General features: G+C 43.2%; 2 protein-coding genes across 5 annotated transcripts in view; one reads left to right on the top strand and one right to left on the bottom strand.

Annotated features, from left to right (window-relative positions):
• clec16a (C-type lectin domain containing 16A) overlaps positions 1-15,800 on the bottom strand; it is a 32,791-nt gene extending 16,991 nt beyond the window's left edge. For 2 of the 4 annotated variants that reach the window (XM_068577867.1, XM_068577866.1), the window contains exons 1-13: positions 15,435-15,799; positions 14,542-14,670; positions 13,210-13,343; positions 12,462-12,610; positions 10,680-10,785; positions 8,179-8,302; positions 7,783-7,957; positions 7,063-7,113; positions 6,708-6,824; positions 2,301-2,571; positions 997-1,108; positions 772-872; positions 95-214 (exon numbers count right to left, since the gene is read on the bottom strand). In XM_068577867.1, the coding sequence (XP_068433968.1) occupies positions 95-214; positions 772-872; positions 997-1,108; positions 2,301-2,571; positions 6,708-6,824; positions 7,063-7,113; positions 7,783-7,957; positions 8,179-8,302; positions 10,680-10,785; positions 12,462-12,610; positions 13,210-13,343; positions 14,542-14,670; positions 15,435-15,508 (1,663 nt within the window). In that variant the 5' untranslated portion in view covers positions 15,509-15,799. Of the gene's footprint in view, positions 1-94; positions 215-771; positions 873-996; positions 1,109-2,234; positions 2,572-6,707; positions 6,825-7,062; positions 7,114-7,782; positions 7,958-8,178; positions 8,303-9,012; positions 9,683-10,679; positions 10,786-12,461; positions 12,611-13,209; positions 13,344-14,541; positions 14,671-15,434 lie in introns of those variants that run through there. The other 2 variants (XM_068577865.1, XM_068577868.1) reach the window with 2 other exon arrangements.
• A 95-nt stretch (positions 15,801-15,895) lies between these two features.
• On the top strand, positions 15,896-18,225 carry dexi (Dexi homolog (mouse)). Its single transcript, XM_068577869.1, has 2 exons — positions 15,896-16,846; positions 17,134-18,225. The coding sequence occupies exon 1, from the start codon at positions 16,484-16,486 to the stop codon at positions 16,682-16,684; it is 201 nt and encodes a 66-aa protein (XP_068433970.1). The 5' UTR covers positions 15,896-16,483; the 3' UTR covers positions 16,685-16,846; positions 17,134-18,225.
• Positions 18,226-19,948: the final 1,723 nt, after the last annotated feature.

Here is a 19,948-nt window from a genome sequence, read left to right on the forward strand (position 1 = left end):
ATCATCAAACTGGAACTCGTCTGAGGAAAAATATCATGATCTAAAGTGTGTGTGTGTGTGTGTGTGTGTGTGTGTGTGTGTGAGTGTGTGTTACCTGGCTGCGATGCCTGACTCATCACTCTGATCAGTCGCTCCACCAGCACCAGGCTGTAGGAGCTCTTCTCCTGGTCAGGAACCGGTAACTGCAGACGCTCCAGAAGATCTCGGTTTATACCTACGGACAAAGATTATAACAGATTACCAGCTTGTCTTCAGTCATGGGTTCACTCTACTGGGTCTACAGTCAACCTGCATTCTTAAATTACAGTATAAATATATGTAAAAAGTACATGGATCATGCTAACTTTGCTCCATTTGAGAGATTAAGCCAAAACGACAACTTGCATTTCTCCATTTTAGAGAGGTAACACATGTAATTCTGTATTATATAGTCAGGTTTTCACATTATTTGGACTCATTTAAATAAATAGGGTGGACTAAATAACAGAAACGCCTGCTTCACATCACATCAGTACCACAAACAAACTCCTTTATACAGTTAAATTAAATAAAAACATCTTTAAAATATAGTCAAACTACAACTACCACCACACGGTTGTACGCCAAAACCATCCTTTGAGGTGTTGAGACTTATGCGTGATTGTTGTATTAAAACGCATTCAGTTCTGCTGAGTCAGAGTCAAACTCGACAACATTTACGTCGCCTGTTTGTCGAGGTCGCTGCTGACAGGAAGGGAATGAAAGAGGAAGCACAAGAGAGGAAAGGGCAACCTTTGCTGTGAGAGACGGCGTAAAGCAGGCAGAGGACAAACAGGGCGTGGTAGTCGTCGTTGTCGCAGTCGAGGGCGCTGTACACCATGTCCAAGAACGGTCTGCAGAGAGAGAGAGAGAGAGGAGAGCTCATCAGTCTGTGGACACGCCCCCTTTCCTCCTCCTCCTCCTCCTCTTCATTCATTCATTCTTTCCACTTGGCGCTCAGATGCAGCTCACATGTACCTGCTCCTCTGTGTGTGTGTGCGGGTGGCTGCAGCCGTCTTCTCCTCGTCCGTGATGTTCTGCTCCGTCAGCTCCGACACTTTGCACTTCTCCATCACCACCATCTCTATCTCTGTGTGAACGAAACACACACACACACACACACACACACACACACACACCCTTTGTAGCTCCTTACATGTGGAAACACAGATGACGTCCATGTCACACTTCTTAAATAATGAGAAATGAGCTACTGTCACCAGTGAATATGAATGTCTGCTTCCTTCTCACCCTTTAAACATGTCAATCATGCCATCAGTGCTATTTATTAAGAATAAAATACTTGTTTTAAAGGCATAAAATGTACTATATGATGCAAGGCACTTATTTTTTTTTTTTAGCAAAGTTACCATCTCCTTCTTTTAATCAATTACTTAAACAGGGCGGGTGTCGTCTTTCCACCCAGAATGATGCAACGTGTCATTTAGAAATTAGCTGTTCCTCCGCAGCCCACGACACAATTTGTGTTAAAAACGCCGGCCAATTTTGTGCGTCTGTGCCTTCAGAAGCGATTCACATTGTGTCGGACGGAGTCCGTTTCATTCAAAAAAAGGTGAAGAAGGAATCATGTCGGAGGAGTTGATGATGACATTTAAAAAAATAAATAAAAACACACACACATATACTCCGATACCGACAAACACACACACATGCACGCAGAGCAGGAGTGAGAGACAGGCGGAGAGGTGAGGAGCACAGGATGGATGGTGTGTCACCGTGGAAAATGGACAATTGGCTGTGTGGTCAGTGGTAAAAAAAAACAAAAACGGGGGGGGGGTGGTCCTCATCTCAAAACTGTCCAAAGAGGAATTTCTTTGTTCAATGTACCTTTTTCTTCTTCTGCATTTTCTAGCCTCAGTTTAAAAGAAATCACTTTCATTATTTGACATTTGTTGTTTTTCACTTCCACCTTTTTTTTTTTTCCAGGATTCACGCACGTGTCGTAACCTTGAGGACCGCCTCGCTATGAATTTGACGAGCAGACGGGAGAGAAACAGTGGAGCAAGCGCTAAATTTAAGCACTCGGATGTTAAAAAAAAATCAGCGGTAAAAGTATAAAAAGAAAAGTTTGTTTCTCTCTTTTCCGTTTTGAGACGAGGGCTGCTGCTGCTAATGTGGTGGCTGATGGGTAACCAAGGTGCATCATGGGAGACCGTGTCTGATTGATGGCCAACGAGACACACGCACACACTCACCTTCCGCCGTCTCCCCACTCGCTCTGCTTCCCTTTGAACTCCCTCCACCTCCTCCTCCCTCTGTACCTTTTCCCTTCTCCCTCTCTCGGCCTCCCTCCCTTTCGCCGCTTCTGCCGTCGTCATCCCAGCCCTCCTCTCCTCCTCCTCCACCTCCTCCTCCTCCGCTTCCTCCTCCTCCTCCTCCTCCACCCCCAGTCCTTTCGTCATCCTCTTCGCCCAAGTTCTTGTAGTTCGGCCTCTTCTGGGTTCTCTTGCGGCCGCGATGGCGCGACAGCTCCAGGGAGCGCTCCAGAGACTCCGGGGGCTTCGTGAAGCGACGCACACCTCCTGCACCGACCTGAGAGGAAGAGGAGGAAGAGGAGGAAGAGGAGGAGGAAAAGAGAGGCCATCACATGTCTGGAAGTGACACTCACGCAGTATCATTTTCATAAAAACACATTTTATCTGTATGGCGCTGTAAAAAAAAAAAGAAGGTACTCAAGACACTTCACATGGTACTGACACACAATGGAGGCAGCGGTGAAACAAGATGGAGGACAATAGAGAAGACAAACTAGTGTCACAGGTTAAAAGCAGATTTGAATAAATGAGAAAAGCGCTGTTTTGAATGTCGACAGTGATGGATTATCAAGTGAATTAATTCTTGTGATCATGAAAGTCCTTTCAAAGATGTTTTCAGTTATAATAAAGCAGTTTTTTTTAACATACATAGTGGTGTCATGGTGGTAACGCGACACCGTCGCTCCCAGTATGCAAATACTAAAAAGGCCGAAAAAGAGAGATAAAGAAAGCTAAAGTTTATTCAGTCAGTTCATGATATTCTGAAGTAAACGCACGGGACATCGAGAAGAAGAAACACAACAGCCGTCCTGTTTCCAGGCATCAATACCACACTTTACTGGCAGAAGGTCATGCACAAAAAAAAAAAGAAACATATGAAGACAAACATGCACTTTAATAACCGACGTGCCTAAATCTTCACACGACCACCGAGCCTTACAGTAAATCCGTCTCGCACTATCTTGTCGATCATAGTTTGCAAACACACACACAAAAGCCTCTTCCTCCCTGATACACTTTATCAGAGATGGTGAACTCTTGACTGACACACACACTCTCTCTCACACACACACACACACACGCCACATCGGTGAGGCCATACTGGAACTAGAAGTAACCCACTTCTCACATATCGTCCACAAATGTACAGCAGAATGCAGATGTGCACACAGGAAACAGCTGACAATGATAAGATGCTGAGAAGATATGTCGGCGCTGACCGAAGGATCACACTATTAACCACTAATACTCGTGATACGACAACTTTACGGCTTCAAATTCAAGAAAATAGAATGACTACAAGAGTAATAAAAATAAATGGTTACATAGAAAACGTGAGGATGCAATTTTAGCAAATTATGCATCTTGCCAACCAGTCAGCGAGCAAATTAGATACATCTGTGCAACACGTCAACACTTCCTGTTATCAGACATTTGTGTGAAATTGTCATAGTTAGCATATGCATTCTTGAGTTACGGCCAACATTGTGTGTGTGAGGTCACAGCGACCTTTGACCACAAATGTTAGATGTCCCTGAATATTGTGATGTAAAATCATGCAAACTTGTAGTTATGTGTACTTTGTGTATCCATGTAATACTATATATTCGGACTGTATTCCCTAGATGCATATAAACAAAAAGATCAATACTGAAGAGAGTCCAGTGGCAAAATATAAAAAAGGGGCCACTGTAAAAGAAATAATCTGGCTTCAGTGGTTTCGTTTGCAGGTAAAAACGATTTGACTTGGAGATAAAGAGGAAGAGGATCAGGTGTCTCACGCTGAAACTAGGTGGCCCTATTTCACTTCACCTCGTATGCTAACACCAACCACAACACACGTGAAGCCGTCAGTGCACTGACACACACACAGACGCATGTAGACTCGGCGTGCAGAGTCAGAAGATGAAGCCCATCCTCCTCCTCCTCCTCCTCCTCCTTTGCCGAAACAGCTGCAGTTTCTCAGAATACACAATTACTGGAAGGAGCTGTGAGCCATGAACTCAACACAAGTTATAATGTATGTTTGACTGCTGTTCTCTGACTAAAGCTCTTCATTGCTGATGATCCTGAATGCTAGAGAGTATATATATATATATATATATATATATCCCCTCTCTCTTGTATTGTAGACTCTATGTTTTAAATTGTTTCAGTTTCAGATCAAGTCCAAACCTGCACAAACATTTTAACCCTGAAGCATGAATCTAAAAGCCTCAGCAACTCATTTAACCCAAAAATAAATACACACGTCTCCACGTCCTTCCTAAAGCCAGCCAAAAAAACACTCTATATATATGTATATATATATATATATATATATATATATATATATATATATATATATACACATCTACTATCTGTAAAAGGCGGGGAGTCTGGGCACTTAGCATTGTTCTGTAGTCGCTGCTAAAAACACGGTACGCGTGTGTGTGTGTGTGTGTGTGCTGTCAGACACAAACCACAGACGAGCATTATACATAGTGTGTGTGTGCGTGTGCATGCACCTGTTAGCTGACTATGTTCTGGTAAACCGCTCACATTCTGAGTCTGTGCTGAGAAATTGATGGAGGTCAACAAGCATGTAAGGCAAACCTACACACATATACACACACACACACACACACACACATCCGAAATAGAGGGCAAAGGTTTTATCATAAATGCATGCAACTTAAAAACAGCTGCAAAAAAAAAAAAAAAAAAAAAAAGATATGCAAATGTTGCCATCGTGTATTTAACTGGTGCACTTGCAGGAAAACATGTGAACGAAATAGAGAGAGAGAGAGAGAGAAAAAAAACTACTTCCAGGAAAGAGATTTGGGTTAGGTGAGCCAGCGATGTCAGTGTTCCAGCATGTGACCTCATTTCCTGCCACATCACAGACAAACAGGAAGAAGAGTTTGACCACCTGCACAGAAACAGAGCGCACGCTTCGTGCGTCTGTTTCATCTGACAATAAATCAAACAATAACACATCCAGAGCTCTATCTGATGTGGCAGAAACAAGTCATATAAACCAACAAAAAAAAAAAGACAGTGCTTCTGTACAACGTTTCATTATGTCTCCTGGCACTATCAGGAGGTATCAGAGGCTTTTATCCACATAAATCAACTGTGCATAATTGCAGAAAGAGACCGATTCAAGTCATACATAAACAGTAAAACCATCATAGATAATAATAATATACAATATCCTAGCCCTGTTCATGTGTTATGTGGAGCCTCTGAGGAAGGCAAGCCATCAAAGCTCCTGTTGCAAGTTCATCAGTGGCAAAACAGAAGAGAATAAATGAAGTTAACACAGGAACTAGAACAGAAAATGAGCGGGATTACCCGTCTACACCATCTCAAGTCTGTTTCTCTGGTTTATTTCATTCGTTAGAATATCCTAAACCATTACAACGGCCTGGAGAGTACATGTACCATGTACACCAGTGTTCAAAAATGCAACATGTGCCACTTGCGCAGCTGAATGAATAGCTAGCAGCTACGAGTTTGGGTCTGGAAGTCTCCGGTTGTGGTAGACCGACGCTGTTAAGACATCACGCCTCAACTTACATTCACTGAAGAGGTGGGCTGCTTCTTACAACAGCAACAGGTCTAGTACACACACACACACACACGCGCACACACACACAGCACAGAGAATAACCACAAGAGTTCTCAGAAACGCTCACCAGCTCAGCACACCCACCTGGCTTTACAAACAGGTGGTCGAAAAATTAAGAAGAGGGAGGAGGAGGTGTGAGGGAAGAGAAACCGAATGACAGGAGAAGAAGAAGAAACCGGGAGGTTGAGAGATTTAGAAAAAAGAGAGGTGAGGGGAATCGGATGGGGGAGATAAGGGGGAGACAAGGGGGGGATGGAACAAAGAAGAGAAAGTGCAAAAGGGAAATAACATTCAGACGAAACGCAAAGATGTTCAGAGAAGACGAGATGAAAATAAAAGAAGAGACAGACGAGAAAAATGTAAAGAAGAAAAAAAACCTATGGAGCTAATTAGCATAGCTGCCTTGATGTGGGCGACTCATGGAGAAAACCATGACCCGAGAGCTCAGAGCCACCTACACACACTTCTGGAACTCCTGTGTGTGTGTGTGTGTGTGTGTGTGTGTGTGTGTGTGTGTGTGTGTGTATATCCATGCGGTTTCTTGCGTAGGAGTGCGTGTTCTTGTTTGTGCGCTGTACTCTGTTGTGTGTATAAACACTAGTGTGGCCCTGTATCGCAATGTACACACTCTGCTGTGTGTGTGTGTGTGTGTGTGTGTGTGTATTGCAATTAAGTGTTGTTTATTGATGTTCTGTGAGTGCTGTTTATATGGAATATTGTGATTTCTGCTGGTTTGCATCATGTGTGTGTATACAGCATGTTTTAAATGTGTGTGTATGATGCCTGTGTGTGTGTGTTACCGTGTTCTTGAGTGTGCTGTGTATATCCATCTGTGGCGTGAAGACGGACAGGTCTCCATTGAGAATAACTTCGGCCAGCGAGTTCACCATCGGCTGATAGTGGATGATCAGAAACACCTGGGAAATCAAAAAAAACAAAAAAACTTTCATTTTTGACGACCGGTTCTTGTTTTTAAACGACGCACATGTGAAGAAAATACATGGTAAACTTTTTCAGTGACAAAAATATTACTAAAAGTCAGTTTCTCTCCTTTTTTCAGAAGTGGACAAACAGCTCGAAAATGCACCAAAAAAGACATTTTACTCTGGCGATGGTAGCATCCAACGTGAGTGTGTGTGTGTGTGTGTGTCTTACTTGAGACAGCAGGTAGAGGGACACCTGTGGGTTGATCTTTCGCTCTTCAGACTAAAGAAACAGAAAAGTTAAAAGACGCGTCAATGTCACACACACACACACACACACACACACACACACACACACACACACACACACACACACACACACACACACACACACACACACACACACACACACACACATGCAGTACATATGTATTAGAAAATAAAATCCCTGTTGAGCTACTGTGTCACAGTTATATTCAGAATCATATGAACTAACGTCTGTGACTTCTCATTGAACTCTCCTTTGTTTAAACTTACACACAAACTGGTCTCCTGATAGTCAGTAGACCGAGGAAACTGTACGTCTCTGTCTGGAAGAACGAGCAGTTCTTTTGTTTTCTTATGAGCATTCCATGCAAATTACTTGCAAATTACTTCCTAGCATTTAAATATGCAACACCACGTGGCAGCTGAACGGCGAAGGTTTGTCATCGGACCTTGAATGCACCACGAGGACGGATTATCAAATCATTACCGCTATTAAAAACACACAGGATGACGGAGGATGTGTTGTTTCACTTTGATGCGTTCGACCACGTTGAGGAAGTTTACGACGGAACTGCACACACACACACACACACACACACACACACACACACAGCTTCTCTATTTTAGTGACTTCAATATGACGCCAGCTCAGCGCAACCGGATCCAAGGTTCAAGGGTCGCGTACCGTCTCGGGGATAACCAAGGAGTAGACGTAGAGGGGCAGGAACAGCCGGTTCAGGAGGTGGTCGGTCAGAACGTCGTTCAGGAATTCACAGTTGATGATGAGGATGTCGTTCAGGTAGTGCAGGTGGTCGAGGTGCTCGGCCACCAGGTCGCTTAACTTCCCTCTGTTCTTATGTCTGGCGCAGAAAGGAGAGAGAAAAGACAGCGAGATGTTGTGTGATTATTGTACATTCATCGTCACGATGGCATCTTCATGCATGTGCAGCAAAAATAAACACAAAGCATCATGGCACTTGAGGAGAAAAAGCACCAGGAGAGATGAAACTAGAGGGCACGTCTGCCCCCTAGAGGCCGCGGTGAGAATTACACTTACGAACAGAACGAAGGAGGCACTTACTCTTCATCGGTCTGCACACACTTGTCCAGCTCGAGGACGTGGCTGCCGATGAACCAGACCAGGTTGCTGAAATATGGGACCGCCGTCTTATCTCGGATGTAGTGCAGCATGTGCTGATTGTCCACTGGAGAGATTAGGGGGGGGTCGGGATTAAGAATGTGACGGTTAAAGGCAAAATTAAGGAGACAAATTATGAACATTAACTAACCATGCAGAGTCAAATTAAGTACATGAGCTACTGGAGTTGGATTAAGAGGAAAAGCTAGTTGCAGTGTGATTGGGGCTACTCTCCCTGTAATAAAGCAAGAAAAAAATAGTCTTTTCTAATCTTTTTAATCTCTGCCTGTGATCTGATTGAAGCTTTCTGACGACGGCCTTTATCTTCAGAAAAGAACAAGATCTGAGACAAGTTTGCTTCACCTTTATAGATGTGAGAATACCTCCACAATGCCTATTTTACACATCAAATGGAAGGAAGAAGACCGTATTTCTGCTGCATTTTCCCCCTTTTTTGAACTGCCCATTGTGACTGTCAATGTCTTATAGGAGTGTGATGCTGTGGAGGAGAACTTAATTTGTTTAAACCTGGGATTTAGTGTTTAAAAAGCCCTCAAACAGGAGCAGAAAGAATTCATTGTTTTTCTAAGTGGGGTAAAAGTTAACCGCTGGATAGAAGGTCAGACTAATCCATGTGTCCCTAACTCCCACTAAGCAACAGAGGAGCTAAAAAAACCACAAAATAATCCGACAACGGTGTCTGGAGGAAGAGCCTACTGCCGAACTAAACAACAACAACAACAACAACAAAAGACTGAATGAATGGAACCAACTTACATGAAACTGGAGTTAGGCAGATGAGGCACGCAGAGGGAGGAGGGGGAGAGACAAGGAGAGGAAGAGGAGTGGTTGTTGAGGAGGAGGAGGAGAGGGGAAAACAGACAAAGGGTTAATGCGTGTAAAGGGGCGGCTGAAGGGGTGATGGAGGTTGGGAAAGACCCCGCAGGTATCTTAACAAACTGCAAACAATGGCACATCTGGCAAAGGAGGTCATATGTTACCTTATCATTTAAAACAAACAGCAAGTTGCCAGAGAAAAGGCTGCAGTGTCGTAGCAGTTGATGAATGAAATCCTTTTCCAGGTTGTCATTTGTTGAAGCACATGAGCGAAGGAATCAGCAGGAAGCATCAAACGCGTGATATGTTCAGCATTATGCTCAACTTGTCTTCATTGCAACATCTTAGCATTAGCTAACACATTAGCGAGTGCTTTTTAAGGCTTTTTAACTGCATTAAATCACATTGCATATCCTTTATTGCAGGAGCGTCTCAGCAGAGTTGATGCTTCCCTCTTTCACAGATTCCTGACTCCAGCGTCGCCCAGCTATGCTACATTACTACCGACAGGTTGCTTTATGAATTACATGTATTTTTACTGCGGTTGAAGTCAGTTGAACTCGCTGTTACGTTACAGAATCAAGACGTTTCACACACACACACACACACACACACACACACACACATATATATGTACAGCGCACTACATGCAGAGCTGCACAGACAGGAGCGCCATCGTTGGTACGTTGCAGTGACTCGATGTTGAGGAAAGGAAATGTTATGCGTAGTGAAGAGAGGAGCATGATGTGTGTGAAAGAAAGGCAAACCCGCTAAAAAAATGCGCCACCCAGCCTCCCCTGGAGCGACAGCCACCAGCTCAGAGCCAAGAGAGACGGCAGGAAGAAGCAGCGGAGGCTGACGCAGCAGATGCACAAATCAGCATAAGCCTCTGGGACAATCCTGTTTACAGACGCTCCTGCACTCACAGGGCATTCGATTTTTAAAAAAAGGCAATTGATTCTTGGGTGGAGTACGAGGCAGTGTAACTGAACCTCGTGGTAATGCTACCTCATAACTATATGACATATGAGATTATTTTCTGCATCAGACTCACACAGCTGCAGAGTTTCAAGGGTTACAGTCAGATATTACTGTTTTTCTACATATTTTCTGCAAATCTGCCATTTCAGCTGCGTTCTGAGCAAATATTTATTAATTTATTTAATGAATGTCTACTGCCGTGTAGACTTGCTCCGAGAGGTATCATTAGAAGGGACGCGTGCCTGATGGCAGATGGTCTTACTGTAAAGAAAGCCGTACCGACACCTGCTTAGAGATACTTGGACTAATACCAAACGGCTAGGAATCATTTTAGATGCCTATGTACAACTTTAAATGCAGAACATTTAGAAAAACATCCATTGAAAGACAGTTATTTATACCACATCACGCTTTTACACTAGAATGATGATGAGTCGCAAACATTAGAAAGCAAAGAGACATTTAGCGCCGAGAATTAAGCAGGTTGTGTTACCTGTCGCTCAAGCTCATGCACCAGAAGCAGCAGCGGGAAGCGGACAGGAGGACATAGAAAGCCGGCCGACAGTCCCAGCACCTCGAGAGCGTTTGGTTAAGCTTGTGCGCATGCGTGTTCCCCCGGCACTCACCTTTGTAGACGTTGAGCGTGATGGTCCGGACCGCGATGCGAACCATGCTTTCAGGGTGGTTGAAAAACTTAATGGCCTCGGTGTACAGGGCAAAGTCATTAGTGTGCTGTGTGTGGGAGACAGAGAGAGGGGGGCGCCGGTGAGCAAGGCACTGTACCGCATCGCCAAATGACCACAGCGCGCGTGAGAGAGAGAAAGCAGCTAGTGGAGACAGAAATGCTGGGCAGTATTGACAACAAAGGTCTTAATAAAAGTTACAATCAGTTTTTCTATTTCTCTAATTAACTGAGAAAATGTGAACGTTATTTTAAGGTGTTGCAGAATTACTGTCGGACACCAAAGAGGAAGAACGTCTCCACTTTCTGTCAACAGCTAGTTACCTCATGAAACAATTAAAATCCTAAAGAGCTCCAGGCAATAGGGATGCTATACGGGATGAATCAAAAGTCTGAACTAATGGGACCGTTACCAACACACCCGCTTGCTGCATTTTAGTAAATGTGCACCACAAACCGGCTGCATCTCAGCGATCTCTCTCTGTGCCAGTGCCTGATCCTCTACCCAACCATTCCTCAGTCACTGCGACCCCCGGCCAATCACCGTCGAGGGCCAGAAACAAACGGAGGTCACAATAAATGAAGAATCTTGACCCCCGGACACCAAAACCAAAAACCAAAATGTGTGTCCTCTGGTGTGAAAAAAACTATGTAGAACTGACAGTGGCTGAAGTCATGAGCTATCCAACAGCGCCCTCTGGAGGAGATTAAACGCAAATTATTACATAATAAATACAATAAATGAGGGAGTCATTATAGAAAATTACTCATGTTATTTGTATTATTAATATGACCAAATGTCACTTAAATGTCCTCTGTTGTACTTTAAAAAGGGCGGGTTTTACTTTTGTATTATTGATGAATAAATAAATAAATAAATATACGAATAAAAGTGTATTACTTGTAGCTAATAAAACAACCTAAATATTGAGATCTACACGTTGGGTCTGGTCTTGGCGTCAGAGGCAAAGCAACCATCAACAGTACACCAATAACTTTCCCCAGCACACACAGGCCAACGAAGGACCTACAGACACGACTGAAAAGATTGAGGAGCAGCAACAACATCAGCGATTATTCAGGTGGTCAGTTTACACACAGACACACACACAGCACAACATCCCTGACTGAAAATAGTCTATTAATATGGTTTTAAATGAAGAATACAGTTTGGAATTGTGAAATAATACCATCTCTCTGTCCGTCTCGCTAGTTGTAATCGTCGTTTCTATCGCCCTGATTCTCAGCCTCTAATATTTCATCTGTTACTTCCTCTTTGAGGCGGTTGACACGGACTGGAACGGATGTCTGTGAAGGTAGATTTGTGTCTTTTTTTTCCAGCGCAAATTTCTTGTTTGTAAGTAAATTATCTTCAAATCTTCGCTCTTAATTTAAAAAAAAGTGCTTTTTTTGATAGCATTTTTTTTTGTTGCGCTTTTTCTTTTAAACAAATTTAAGTTCTGAGAAGGTTTTTTTTTTTTATTTTTTTTTTTAGCAACTTTGAGTTCTGAGAGCGTTTTTTTTTTTTTTCAGAGCAATTTTTTTTAGTGCGTTTTTTTTTTTTAGAGAGAGCGTTTTTTTTAAAATTGAGAGCAAAGATTTGAAGATAATTTACTTACAAAAAAGAAATTTTCTCGGGTAAAAAAGACACAAATTTACCTTCATAGATGTCTCTTTTTTCCCCCTCAGCCCCTCTCATCTCCCCCCCCTCCGTCCACGGCCTCACCTCATTGTAAAAGAAGTGCACGGTGTGGTTGTTGAGTTTGAGCGACAGCGTCTTGAGGAAGGAGATGTAGTAGGCCATGATCTCCTCGTCCGAGAAGTCAAACTTGTGGACGATGATGGAGTTCACGTGGTTGTTGGACAAAAGGTAATCTGAGAGAAGAGAACAGACTTGATCAGGCTTGTTTGTCGGGAACATGGTCTTTTGCAGGGAACACGAGAAAAAGACCATTAATACCTGTTGACACGATACCACAAGTTTGAATTTTAATACCTCGACAAGTGACCAAAAAACACAAACCGTGCTGGCTTTATATAAAAGGTAACAGCCCACGACATACATGCCAGTACATCCTCTGCTGAGTCTTTGGTTGCTTAGCAACAAGAATAAAGCAGCAGGCTGCTCTGCATTGTATATTTCAACAAAGAAAAGGCAGTGCAACATGCCGTGCATTGCTTCGCCTGCAAAATGCATGAACGCATCTACATACTGATTTTAGGGAAATGTAATGCTGCACTCCTGTAATAACAGTAACTATGAACGTCTAATGATTGTATTATAAAGAAAGATGTTGCTAAGGTTATTTTAACATAATGGAAAGGCATTATATTGTGAAGACACCACACAAAGCAGTAAGATAAAAAACATACCCTTTAAGCAATGCATTCAATGTTGCAGTGCTATTCAATTACAATGCATTGCATCACATTGTATGTTTTTTTTTCCAACCACTGTTAATTCAAACACTTACAAAGGGAAGTCTCGTGGCTGATGTTCTCAAACAGTATGTTGAGAGTCTGGAGGAGTTGGACGCACACGTAGCGCCCCGACTTCTGCCGCAGGATGTTCAGGAAGAAGGCAAACATGTTCTTCTCCAGGAAGAAACTAAACACAATCAGGAAAGTACACACAAACACGGTGCAGGAGTCAGTTTATGATGATCTGATCCTGAATCGTAATAATCAAAAAGAACGATTCTCTTTGGTAGAAAATGTTATGCTCTACAATGTCAATCTTCTCTCCTCACATGCTGCCAATTTCATGGAAAAAAAAACATGCCTCAAGCGACGGTTCCTTGAAGAAGATCTTAGACTTACTAACTCTAAAGTAAATACTGAGTGAAAAAAGACTAGAGTTCTCAGGCACTTTGCACAATAGATATTTCACGGTTTGTTCATAACGTCGCAATTAAAGCCAATGACTCCAAAAATACCAAAGAGAAATAGAAAAATAGAAGTGACTGTTCATGTACATGCGTGTTTTAAGGGTTTCCTGATCACACAAAGAAATCTTTCAACATCCTTGTGGCTTTCCTGCTAATCGAAGCCATTTCCTGTTTCATATTAAAAAAAAGCCAGAGGTGGCAAAGTAGATACACAGAAATGATGACATGCAGCACTAATAGCAAAGCTGTTTCTGACAGAAAACAAATGACCATGTTTCATGAGCTCGAGTCCCTCGAAAACTACTTCTACACAATACATTTGCCACTTAAGAGTTTTGCAATAAAATGTAGATACATATGTATGAAATACAATATTCTCTCACACAAGTATGTTCAAGTCAAAATATTACTACTTTCTTCAAAGACAATCACTGACTTCATCGATGTACAAACACAGTTGAACGTATGGTTCACAGTTAGAGAGCAGAGCAGTTGTTAGACATGTTGAAATATAGAGAAAAAGGAAGGCTTCAGAGTTTTAAATTGACTACGAGAATGAATCAGAGTATGATTATCGATCTATTAGTTTAAGACGTATGGTTCACAGTTAGAGAGCAGAGCAGTTTTTAGACATGTTGAAATATAGAGAAAAAGGAAGGCTTCAGAGTTTTAAATTGACTACGAGAATGAATCAGAGTATGATCATCGATCTATTAGTTTTTATGTTGGCAATAAAGTCTTCAAGTTGCCTGTTCAAATGCATGAATGTTTCATAAAGAGTGTGCACATTTCATCAAACCTCTGTGATACGAATAGAGATCCAAATATAAGTAAACACGAAGTTCTTGCTTTTGATTCCAACGCAGCAGTCACATCTGCATGTTTGCAGGTACAGGTGAGGGTTTGAGTGGTACTTACTCAAATACAGAGCTGTCATTCTGGTCGCCCCAGATGAGGATCTCTGTGATGGAGCGGATGGTCTCCACCAGGAGGTTTCGGTTGCTGTCTGTCACCGTGGTGTTTTTGGTCAGGACGTGGTACATATACCTGATAAATTAAGGGGCGATGAAAAGCAGAGCTCAGTAATAATTTGTACAAAACTATCTCTAAACCTAACGGCAGGAAGACAAACTGAAATGATATAATACTTCTGGAGGCCGAAATAGTAAGGGGAACAAAATGTTTTTTTTTCTGAAGAGCCCACAAAGCTAGCCTTCTAATTTATTGTACATTTATAATGTGATGTAATAACCATCCAATTAAAGTCCCACACACTGTACTCCCACGCAGGTGTTTTCACTTATTTCGCCTGATTGGACTGCTCCAATGGGAAAAGTCAGACTCAGCTCTCCTGTTAATTTGTGCAACTGTTGTGATGAGGCAACTTAAAAGTTCTGCCATCCTGACGAGTAACGTTACATACACGTTGGTGTAGCTAGTCAGAGGTGTAGCTAGTCGGTCTGAAGAACCGAACACACCTGTGCAAGATCCTTAAATATGAACGCTCCGATGTTAGCTTGCATTGACAGTTAATATTAAATACTTGTCCGTGTCAATTCTGTTTTCGGGTGGATTTTCACTTTTGCTATGCTTTGCTTTTAGGTGACGTTAGCTCACATGTCTGCCCAACACTACCTTATTAAACAGAATACAAACGAGACAACATACATGCATTAAATTAGAGTTCACAGCTAGTTACGTTACTTTCATTGTATCAGTTCACGACGAAGCTAACGACGCTGACAGTCGTTCTCACCAACGGTAATCACAAGAGAGGCTAACGTTAGCTTATCTTAAGACGAGCTACTCACTTCAAATGGTCCAAGGAGTGGATGTTTTTCGGTTTCCCCGGTCCTCCAACCCAGCTCCGTGACCGGCCAAACATGGTTGTGGATTTAACGGGTGTAATGTGTTGACAGGCGCGTTATTTCTCCGCTAACGTCTATGCATTACACCCACTCTCCCGTACGGATAGCTACTTAGCAAACAGAAGGTGATGGGCGGCGGTAAGCAGCGCTGAGAGGTCGTTACGTAACAGGGTTGTGAGAGGTTTGCCCTGGGAGTTGGTGTTTTCTCCCCTCGACACGGCAAACGGAGCGAGTGGTTTGAAAACTACACCGGTCACTTCCGGGGTCAGAGTGACGCTCAAAGCAGGCGACGCATTCTCGCGACGGGCCTATTCATCTGAGCGACACCTCGATGACCAATCACAAGAGAGCATGCCGAGCGGCGAGCCAATCAACTGCCGGTGTGCCGATGACGCGTTGTCGCCAGGACTGTTTTGATGTAGTTGGATAGAATGAGGGGACGTTTAGCTGTGAAATCATCCACAGACGTGTGTGTATATGGAGGAAAGAGGGGGGGTGATTGTTTCGTATTCTACGTGTTCACAAGATAACTCCAAATAACTGAACTTGTAGAAATGTTCGCGTTTGTTCCGCACTAGCATTGCATGCTACTGTTTTTAGCCCCGGCCAGCTGGCATGGCGTGAATTCCGCAAACCAGAAGGACCAATGTCAAGAATGCGTCGAGCTAGCTAACTGTGTATTTTAATACTGTCCGCCCGGTTATTCTTAGTTATGAATGCTACGCCCTTAAGTCTACCTGTGTTTGCTGTCGTTTTCCTCGGGGCCGTGCGTATGCATTAGCACTTAAAGCTGCCTCTCAGTCGCCGTTTACCGGGGTCGAGACGAGCCGAAATGGACGCCCCATCCCCCCAGAGGGACCTCTAGCGGAGACACCAGCGCCTCAAATCCGCCACATCCTGGCCCCTGCAACGGCTCTCCTCCTTTTTCTATGACACACCCGATTTACGTTTAGATAGATTCGGTGGAATCGCTGTTGGACGAAATCTCATATATGTTTTTTCTGGGCCTGTTCTTTGTGAACGTCCTGATCCTCTACTATGCGTTTCTGTTGGAGTACATCTTCCTGAATATGGGGATACTATTCCTTCCCGAGGACATGGACCAGGCGCTGATGGACCTCGGGTTGTTGTCGGATCCGGCCTCTGTGCCCTATGACACGGATGCGGATGTGTTTGAGGGCTATCTGGAGTGACACGGGGGTCCTGGGAGGAACAAAGGGGAACCCGAGTGGAGGTGAGGATGCAGAGGCTGCAGGACGGACTGGACCAGCGGAGACACTCACTGGTCCTTCATGGGGAGAAGGAGTCCCTCAAAGCCGATGCTGGTGCTGCATTTCTCTCCCACAGACCACAAAGTAAGGCAGTGCACTCAAGACGTGTGGTGTTTTTAGGTCTTTGCTTAGTTTTTTTTCTGTTTCAAGGTCAGAATAATATACTCAGAATATGTTGCATCCACTGGTTCTCTCACAGAGCAAACAGCAAACAACGTGGGATGCAAAACTGAGTTTTTTGGTCATTTTAAATATATTTTTGTATGTATGTGTATGTGTGTCCACAAAGCTCCCCCTTTTTTAAATGATATGTTGTAACATAAGCTGTATGAAATCTTTTGGTCATGTTATTTTTTTCCCCTCTGGTCCAGGTTCTCTCGGCTCAAAACAAGATGGCCTGAGGAAGAGGAGCACATGATTGGCGCTCGTCCCACGGGAGGAGGAAGAGCTCTCTGCGACGACTCAGCTGTCGGTCGGTCTCTCGCCTCGCTAATCGCGATGGACTCTGGTCGCACGCCACGAGGGTAACGCCGGCATCTGTGCCCCTCCCTTTGGACGCAATGGAAAACAAAAAGGAGGCGCAGTGTGCTCTTGAGTGGAAAGAGACAGCTGTTCCCTGTGGATGGGAAAGGATTGTTACCAGGGATGTGGAGCATGACTCGAGTCGTCTGCATTGCAGCCGGTTCAGGTACAGAAGTCCGAGTGGTGAAGCGGTGGTTCAGAAGAACCGTCACGGAGCGGGAAAACAACGTCCACTTTAGTTCTGTTGCATAGTCCATCATTTTTCAGAATGCATTGCTACTTTGCAAACTCACGCATCCTTGAGACGTAATTCAGAAAGTGTCTTCTGAGGTCGCCCTGACTGTGTGTCTGCTTCAGGGACGTACAAACTCTCAGGAGCAAAGTTAGCGCCTCTGGGTGCACGGACACACCGGACACAGGCCCCGAAAAACTGTAAGGTGCAGGAGAACCTTCATCTTTTCAAGCTCTTATGAATCAGAACACGCCACACTCTTCTTCACTGTCATGCAGAGAGTATGAAAGTATCGTAAGAGTAAATTCTTTGACACAGAAAGCCTTCTGAGGATCTAAACCACTTTAGTAGTTGGAATCTTATGTCCTTATTTCCACGTAGAAGTTAACAGCAATAGTTTGGACAGCTGTGCTCCCAGCTGTCCAACGTGTCAAACTGTTTCCAGTACGAGTCGCGTGTCAAAAGGCCGAGAGAGACATGCTTCAGATATTTGACTTATCTGATGCATTCATGTGTGTTTTTGTTTTAATGTTACCGATGTGTGTTAGACATGTAGACAAAAGACTCGATGCATGAAATTGGTTGTGTGTTTTAAAGACATTGTTTAGTTGGCGAGGTTCTGTTTTGTCCCACTTTCCTCTGTTCAGTTTAGAATTCAGTTAACAAGATGAATATTCTCGGCAGCAATAATAAACCGGATTCAACCACTGAGGCGATTCCATGCTAGATGTGTTAGCCTTGATTGTACTGTACATATGTATGCCGCTGAAGAGTATATGCATTAACTAAACATTGATTTTTTTGGAGGCAATACAGAGGAACCAGTATTTCTTTCACTGCACACAGCACCTGCCTCCCAGAATAAGCAAGTCGTGCGTAATATTAATAATAGCAATGTGGTTGTTGTCCACCAAAAACAAACATCACAACATGTCTGCACATGCACGTTTCATACTCTAAACCAGCTTTCGTCCAGAATTTCATCGCCCGGCCGTCTGTGTACACGAACGTTCAGCCGGAGAACCTTTCACCAACACACGGGATGTTAATAGTTCACCAATAAGTTAATAATTCTGTCGAAAGCATCGACGGCGGCACAGCGAGTTCAGTATGAACAGACTCTGAGATTTCCTTTGAGAACCAACCAGCATTGATGCAGCGTCGCCGATGCTAAAATGATTTCATTCTCATTGGATTAACGCGACTAGTGTCTTGTTTCTTGTGGGGACATTTACAATGTTTTGGAGTGGATTGTTTGTGCGTTTGTGTGTCTACCGACGGGGAAAACGATTCACCTGAAGCAGCGTTTAGATCATGTGACGCTAAAGCTCAGGATGTTCATGATGTATCGCGACACATGTTTGTATGAAGTTTGATGATGAACCGAATGCAGGAAAGGGCTTGCTGTGGATGAAGGACGGTGATCATCGACACGCAGCCTCGACCCCCAGCGCTTGTGCCGCCTCCCCTCCACATCGGCTTCGTTCTGCAGACGTGAACATTGTGTAATAAGCTGTGGGACGTAACAGAGGTTTATTTTCCAATGTGTGTTTAATAAACTTTGAGCGGATGACCTGCTTTGTTTCGTCCTCTTACTTCATCGTCGTTTCAGACGCGTGTTCGTTCACCATCTCGCGCGCTTCCTTTGGTGTCACTTTACATTTTGTCCACAAGGTGGCATCAGTTCACCAGACAACGACACGAGCTGCTAGGGAACACCTTGATGCTGCCGGGCTTCAGACTGATTCAGGATCTGCAGAGTATGCATGAAAAATAATGTCTGTGATTGACATGTGACGCCCCGAAGCCTTCAATTAAAACGTCAGTGTGCGATTTCAGTGATATTTGTTATGCAGCCTAGAGGTTTACCAAGATTTTGTCACGGCGTGATGCTATTTTGCATATAGTATATGCAGAATAATTAATTTGAATGTTCTTTTTTTCCTTTTCTATTGATGGAGAATCAAGTTCTTAAGAGGGCTCATAAATAAGTGCAGGAATAATAAGACCATAAGAAAAAAATCTACAGAGAAGCTATTTGTATTTCTTCTAAAATCCACTACACAACCAAAATACGATTAACACACAGAAGAAGCTGGATTGTGTGATTATTTTACTTCTATGACGAACGTGATGAAAAATGAATGTTTTAATTGTTGGAGAGACACAAAAGTTATTTCATTTGAACATATAAACATATATAAGAAGTGAAGAGAGTTCTGGTGGAACGTCTAGAACGTTTTTTTCCTCCAAAACCTGCAGGTAATGTGTGATTATTTGATATTTGAGCGCTTAAGTGACTTGGTATTTTTGTGTGTTTTATTTTCCTTTTGAAGCAACAATTTAGTAATACTTTAGGATAATGAATAACAGACTAGATTAGACAAATAATTTTCAAAATCAAAGCATCACAGCCTTAGATACTCTGACTT

Source organism: Clinocottus analis, unplaced genomic scaffold (genome assembly GCF_023055335.1).
Source record: "Clinocottus analis isolate CAN_PGR_092001 unplaced genomic scaffold, fCliAna1.0.p SCAF_16, whole genome shotgun sequence".
In the NCBI taxonomy this organism is placed as follows: Eukaryota; Metazoa; Chordata; class Actinopteri; order Perciformes; family Cottidae; genus Clinocottus; species Clinocottus analis.